This window comes from Pelobates fuscus, chromosome 12 (assembly GCF_036172605.1).
Source record: "Pelobates fuscus isolate aPelFus1 chromosome 12, aPelFus1.pri, whole genome shotgun sequence".
NCBI lineage: Eukaryota > Metazoa > Chordata > Amphibia > Anura > Pelobatidae > Pelobates > Pelobates fuscus.
Window position 1 is genome coordinate 32,377,234 of NC_086328.1, and position 6,996 is coordinate 32,384,229.

At 37.6% G+C, this 6,996-nt stretch overlaps 1 protein-coding gene across 1 annotated transcript in view; it reads left to right on the forward strand.

The window, feature by feature from the left end:
• The window catches only part of TRADD (TNFRSF1A associated via death domain), a 35,998-nt gene extending 34,816 nt beyond the window's left edge, over window positions 1-1,182 (forward strand). The window contains exon 5 of the mRNA XM_063438722.1: window positions 73-1,182. Coding sequence (XP_063294792.1) covers window positions 73-377 — 305 coding nt within the window. The 3' untranslated portion in view covers window positions 378-1,182. The remainder of the gene's footprint in view (window positions 1-72) is intronic.
• Window positions 1,183-6,996: the final 5,814 nt, after the last annotated feature.

Sequence of the window (6,996 nt, forward strand, 5' to 3'; positions counted from 1 at the left end):
CTACATGGTGTCTCTTGCGTGTTATATGTGCATTCTTCTGCATGATAGTACTAACATATTTGACTCTTTCAGTTGATAGTCCTCTGACATCAGAACATCGGCAGAAGTTTGCCACATTAGTGGGGAAGAACTGGAAGAAGGTGGGGCGATACTTGAGTTTAACCTGCCGGGCTTTGCGTGATCCTGCTATAGAGAACCTGGCATTCGATTATAACTCAGAGGGTCTGTATGAACAGGCATACCAGTTACTCAACCGATTTATGATGGGCGAAGGGAAGAAAGCCACATTAAAAAGACTTGTTGAGGCACTAGTGGAAAATGAATTGAATAATATAGTGGAGGCCCTGTTAACAGAGAAGCAGAATGGACTGAAGTAAAGGACTAATGTATTGGAGGTTTGTCAGTGTTCATCAAGATATTTTGCACGGAATCCATATTGCCTATAAAAAGCTGTAATTTTCCTCTCAAGCACACATCCCTCTCCAGGAATTGGTTTGACAACACTGGCACAGAGCATGGCAAGATCAAAAAATAAACTTTAAATGTTCAAAGCCAGAACTTTGAGACTTGCCTTGGTGCAGCCACAGACTGGACATTGAAGGTCATCACCGATGGGACCTACAGGAATGTCATTCTTTAATATAGAGTACTTCTGATTTAGAATTATGTTAAATTTCAGTTGTGGTAAAATGTTCTTTATATGTAATTACACTTCTGTGACCTCTATCACTTATTTTTATTCGTGGACTTCAACTGCTATGATGCCTCACGTAGAGTTCTAGAGCTTGCATATCCCAAGAGAAAAGTAGTGACGTCCCTATATCATACACATGGATGTATATTTACAGAGATACTTGTCTGCAGTAGAAATTCCTATTGTGCTAATTCCCTAAAATGGTAATCAGGGTAAATTATAAGTGAGATTCATTTTTTTTCCATCTCTTATTTAAGCACGGGTAGTGGACAGAATATCTGGGATTAATAATCAGAATGACTTGTATGAGATCCCCTCTATGATTGATCAATTCCTAAAGTGAGTATGTTCACCCAAAACGCACCCAAGCAGGACATCTCTGTTAACATGACTGTATAATTAATTCAACACATTCACGTATTCCACCCTTTGATCAGATGGGTGTATAGCGAAGTTGGATTTGTAATAAAATGCACTAACCTGGTCTATTTGGAGGTAAAAATCTATCATCGGTTTCAAAATATACTGGTTTATTAAATTATCGGGGAGATAAAAGAACCCTCAATGTCTCTAAATAGTTTCGGGAACATGTAAATCATACAAAAGTTCACAGTTTTAGATTATCTAAATTTCTGTGCCACAATATTTACTATACAGCAATGGGCACTTGGTTGAAAGCATTTGGGCTTAGTAAGCATGTGATATTAGGTAGCTTTATCCTGCTAATTTCACACTTCCATACTAACACAGTGCTGTAGGGTATTTATACAAAATTTACTGCTCTTTTGATCAAAGCAAATATAAACTTTACTACAAAAAAATTGTTTTATTTGTTTTAATAGGTGACGGTGAAGAAAGCTTTTACCAAATATTTGTTTTTGGGGTTTTTAAATGAATATATAGATGGAGTTTTTGTATATGAAGGTTATTGTATTATAGCTTTATTATTGGAATTGTCCAATTTAAGGGTTTATTTGCATGAGATTTTTTTGGAGTTAGATGCTATTCGAGTACCAGCTACTACTACTCAATGTAAAAGGGGGACAAATTCAGGAATTCCATTTAGAAATGCCTTTCAGAATCCAAAGGATTTACTCACTAAATAGTGCATTGTGGTAAGTGAATGACTTCAGATCAAAGGGGGGTGGGGGGGTGAGGGGGGGAAAGCACAGGACTTCCAACTATCCTTTTAACTATATTTTGCAACATTACTTTTAGCTCAACTTAATCATGGTTTTAGATCTAAGGCTTCCGTGCATTCGGCTACTTGGGCGACCAATCAATACATTTTACCTTTTCCTTTAATAGGGTCTCATGAAGACGTACCAGGTAACACTTACCCCAATAATGATTTATTTATGCACAGGGTTACCCCACACAATGTGAATCGTTAGGAATTCAAAGTACATTTCAAATTGTAGAGCAAAAAAAAGCTAACTTTTAAATAAAACTGACTTGGAGAATTTTTCTAATTCCTTCTGGATTCCCAGGAATTCACAGATTAGGGAATAATTCTTCCAAAGTGATAATTCATCAAATTTCTAGATTTTACCCAAAATGTCTCCCATATCAGACCAGCTATGGGTTTTGCATATATAATGCTCAAAGGTTGTTTCTGCTTAAAGATCACAATGGATAACAGGTAAAGACCTATCAATTTACAGTTTCTGTATCCCCCCATATACTGGTTATATATTAAGGAATAGCTTATTCCATAGCTGTATCCAATAATTGTGAAAAACTGAAAACTTTCAGATTTTGTGCCAAAATTGCCAAAATGTGGGGAAGACCAATTTGGTGATTTTGTTTGCCTTAAAATATATCTATTTCATGCCACTTCACCATTCTCATCTTAGTTAATAAACCCCATTACTGTTGCATGTTATATTCTACATTACATCAACATATAGCTAAATATTTACTCAACATGGAGTCACATTTACAGCGTTATATACAAACGTGAAACTCACTTTGAATTCCCAACAATTCCAAGCCAATATAGGTATTTAGGGATCGGTATTTCGTCCTTAAATTTCAACCACTTTGAATTCCAAATTCCCGACAACACTCACGTTCGTAAATAACCCTGTCAGTAAATATTATTTTTCAGCAACAAGTTTAATGGAAGTCACAAAATATCCCGATGAACGCAGCAAAGTACTTAAAGGGCTACTCCACACACCATAACCACTTCAGTGATTTGAAGTGGTCATGGTGCCTGAAGTCTATATATGCAGTGTTTCACTATGAAACGTTGCGCATACAGAGTTTATCCCCTCTGCTGCTGAAGGTTTAACTCCATCTCTGGCATTCGGGTCATTCAGGTGTCATTAACCAGCCCGGAACAAGAGTTTTTTTTTTTTATTTATTAAGGATTCTACACTATAATTATGATAAATCAGTGGTGGGTATTTTTAAGATTATAAATATGTATTTTTATTGGATAGGGTATATTGCAATAATTTTAAAATCATTTTTCTGAAATAATTGCCAATGTGTTAGGTCACCAGCTGTTTCAATTGTTATTCTTGTCAACTTAGAGGAAAAAAGTTAATTAGGGAGCGGCCATCTTTATATTTTAAATCTGTACAGCAGAGGAACCTTTAGTTCTGTCATCTCAAATTAAACATCCTTATTGTTTGTGATACCTTTATGTTGGGGTTTATGTGTGTTTTATGTTATATTGTGATATGCAGTTTAGATGACACTTTTCCCATTTGTGCGAATTAATTCCCTTTTATATGCCAAAAATATTCCTTAGTGCTCGTTTTCAACATTTTCATTTTCTGTTTTCATATTTGTATTAAAAAAAAAAAAAAATCATTCAATCTGTGCTAGTAATATTGCTCATTTGACTGATTTTGTGAATGTAATTATTAGTAAAGATGGCTTATTCTGGCATGCTACAGCCATGAAAACTAAAAACACGGCTCTACCTTAACATTCTATATAGAATATGGCGCGTGTGCACAAATGTGAAAACAAACCGGACACTTTTTATACATAACCCCCAATGTATAAACTGTGTTTTATATCATTGCAGTTACCTCACAGGCATCTCAATAGGTTACCATCAGTAACCTAGAAAAACAAAATGGCCGCTCTCTGGCGATATATTGTTTGGAAATGTTGAATTCAAACATAATGCTGGAAGGAAAAAATATTTCCCATGAAAGTTATTCTGGTGCTTTAGTACTGGTGTATTTGTTGGACGTTGTTTCCAAATTTGTATAGAAATGCCTGTAATAAACTGGATAATGTTCTCAATCTCTACATTTGGTTTTTAGTCTCGTTATTTTGCTTTTTTTCCATAATTAGCTCATTAGATGAAATCATGGTGGGATGAATAAACGCTTAATTAAACTCATGATCAGATCGCTTCAAAAATCCTCTGCGCATGGGCTGCTCTGAGTGGGACCAGCAATTGCTCTTGTCAATAAGATCAAAACACCGACTTTTTGGTCAAACACCCCTCTGTCCTGGTTCTTATGTAAGTAGTAAAAGACATAGAAAGTTATTTTAAGGTACAGAGTATCTCAATATACAAATTAGATAATTAAAAGAGCAAAACAACATAGGCCTGTGTATTTTAAACAGCAGCCCACTTTAAAATAGCCACTACACCTATTTAAAGGAACAATTAAAGCACCATAACCACTACAGTGTGCTGTAGTGGTTATGGTGAAGGACTTCCCTGGCATCCCCCCCTCTTTCATTTCTTAAAAGTCAAACTGTTTTGAATGGTTTGACTTATTACCTTGGGTCTAAAGGCACCTCTGCCTGTACTAATTCCACTCGAGAACTGGAACTCTTTCCCTAAGCCAACCGTGCAAAGTGCTGAAAGCCAGGGCAATCCTGACACCATAACAACCACAGTGTGTCATAGTGTATATGGTACTTGGAATGTTCAACATACACTGATCAGTCACAACATTAAAACCACTGATCGGTTAAGTGAATAACATTGATTATATAGTTAAAATGGCACCTGCCAGGGGTGGAATATATTAGGCAGCAAATTAATAGTCTGTTCTTGAATTTCATGTGTTGGAAGCAGAAAAAAAGGGCAAGCGAAAAGATCTAAGCACGTCTTGTGGGGTGTTCCGGGTATGCAGTGGTTTGCACCTACCAAAAGTGATGCAAGGAAGGACAGCCAGTGAACTAGCATCAGAGTCATTGGTGCCCAAGGCTCACTGATATATGTGGGGAGCAAAGGCTAGCCCGTATGGTCCGATTACACAGAGCTACAGTAGCTCAAAATTGTTGAAAAATGTAATACTGGCCATGACACAAATGTGTCAGAACACACAGCGCATCACAGTTTGCTGCGTATGGCACTGCATAGCCACAGACGAATCCAAGTGCCCATGATGACTGCTGTCCAACACCGTAAGCACTTTCAGTGGGGACAAGAGTGTCAGAACTGGACCATGGAGCAATGGAAGAAGGTTAAGGTTGCCTGGTCTGATGAACGTGGTGTGGGTGTATATGTGTATGTGTATATATATATATATAAACTTTTACCTGTGGAAGATCTTGCAACAGGATGCACTATGGAAAGAAAGCAGGCCGCTGGAGACAGTGGTAGGCTTTAGGCAATGTTCTGCCGGGAAACCTTGGGTCCTGGCATTCATGTGGACGTTACATTGACACGTACCACCTAGCTAGAGATTGTTGCAGACCCCTTCGTGGCAATGGTGTTCCCTGATCACAGTGGCCTCTTTGAACACGATAATGCACCCTGCAAAAATTATTCGGGAATGGTTTGAGGAACATGACGAAGAGTTCAAGGCATTGCCTTGGCCTCCAAACTCCACAGATCTCAATCCAATTGAGCAACTGTAGGATGTTCCGGAACAGCAAATCCGATCCATGGAGGCCCCATCTTGCAACTTGCAGGACTTTAAGGATCTGCTGCTAATGTGCCAGATACCACAGGACACGTTGAGAGGTGTGGAGTCCATACTTCAATGCATGAGAGCTGTTTTGGTGGCTCAAGGTCGGGCCTTCACGATATTAGGCAGGTGGTTTTAATGCTGTGGCTGCTCAGTGTAAGCTGCAAAGATGAAAAAATACTAATAATATTTGCTCTGGGTATAAAATAGCATGTATTTTCTAAAAAGTCAATTTTTCTCATTCTAAGAAATCTCCAAGAAAATATATACAATTTAGTTTTCAGTTCACTACCAGTTGGTGTTTGGTGAATAAACCCCAGTCTTTCACACCAACTCTGGAACGTCACTAACTGTATTGTGTACATAAACACACAATTTAAAAGGCTATACTATTAGAACCAGCTCAGGTTTAGCAAAAATATAAACATTATTTGCAAGATCTAATGTAATCTTTTTTTATTGCAAGATATTGCTCTTTTTCAACACGTCCTGTGAGCACATCCAGTCGTTTTCTATATCCATTGTTTTGAACAGAGGGGTTTTTTTTTCTTTGTGTGTAAAACACATAAAATCAGATGGCAAATGAACACAAATCCTGCTAGTGATTGAATGCCCCCTATTGTTATGTATAAGTAGTTCAGCTGTGTTGAAGGATAGAGGATCCATGGACCTGTAAACTGTGAATCACCCTAATATACGCTGCCCAGATCATACCCGAACAGAGCAAAGTCCAACCAAAATCACCAAAACAATGTGCTACAAAAACCACAAAGGAGCCATTCGGAAGGTCCAGGTGTAAACATGCATGTGCAATTGACACAATCAAACATTATTATTTACAGAGGCATCATGGGAACGAGCAAGATTAGAGACACCGTCACCATCATTCTAGGAGAACGACGCAGAGTAAGTGTGAGTTCTCCCTCGAGATAATGAATCCGGAAACTGTTACTCCCACAGCATATAACAATAAATATTAAAAAGTAGGCTAATTAATTTACTGGTAAGGAGGTAGGAGATAAACGTTAATTAGAAATGGATCAAATTTAAGTCAGCAAATGTTTTCAATTTGATTACTTGGCAAAAATAGTTTTGAAATTCTTTCTGAATTCAAATTTCGAAGTACAAAACATTCACACTTTAGTAAATAACTCTTGGTTTAGTGCTTCAAAGTCACATCTATGCGCTAGATTCTGGTTTGATGGAACACTCCCACCTGCATAACTACTTCAGCTGAATTATGCTGTTACAGGGGAAGGAAGTGTCCAGGCGCTGTCCTACCTTCAGGGGTTAAATGGTACAAACTAGATCTCTAAATGGGTGGCTAGCAGTCGCCTTGCAAACCTTACTTTTGTTATTTTTAAAAAAAAAAAACTGGAACCCAAATTATGTAAATAGCATTTTCCA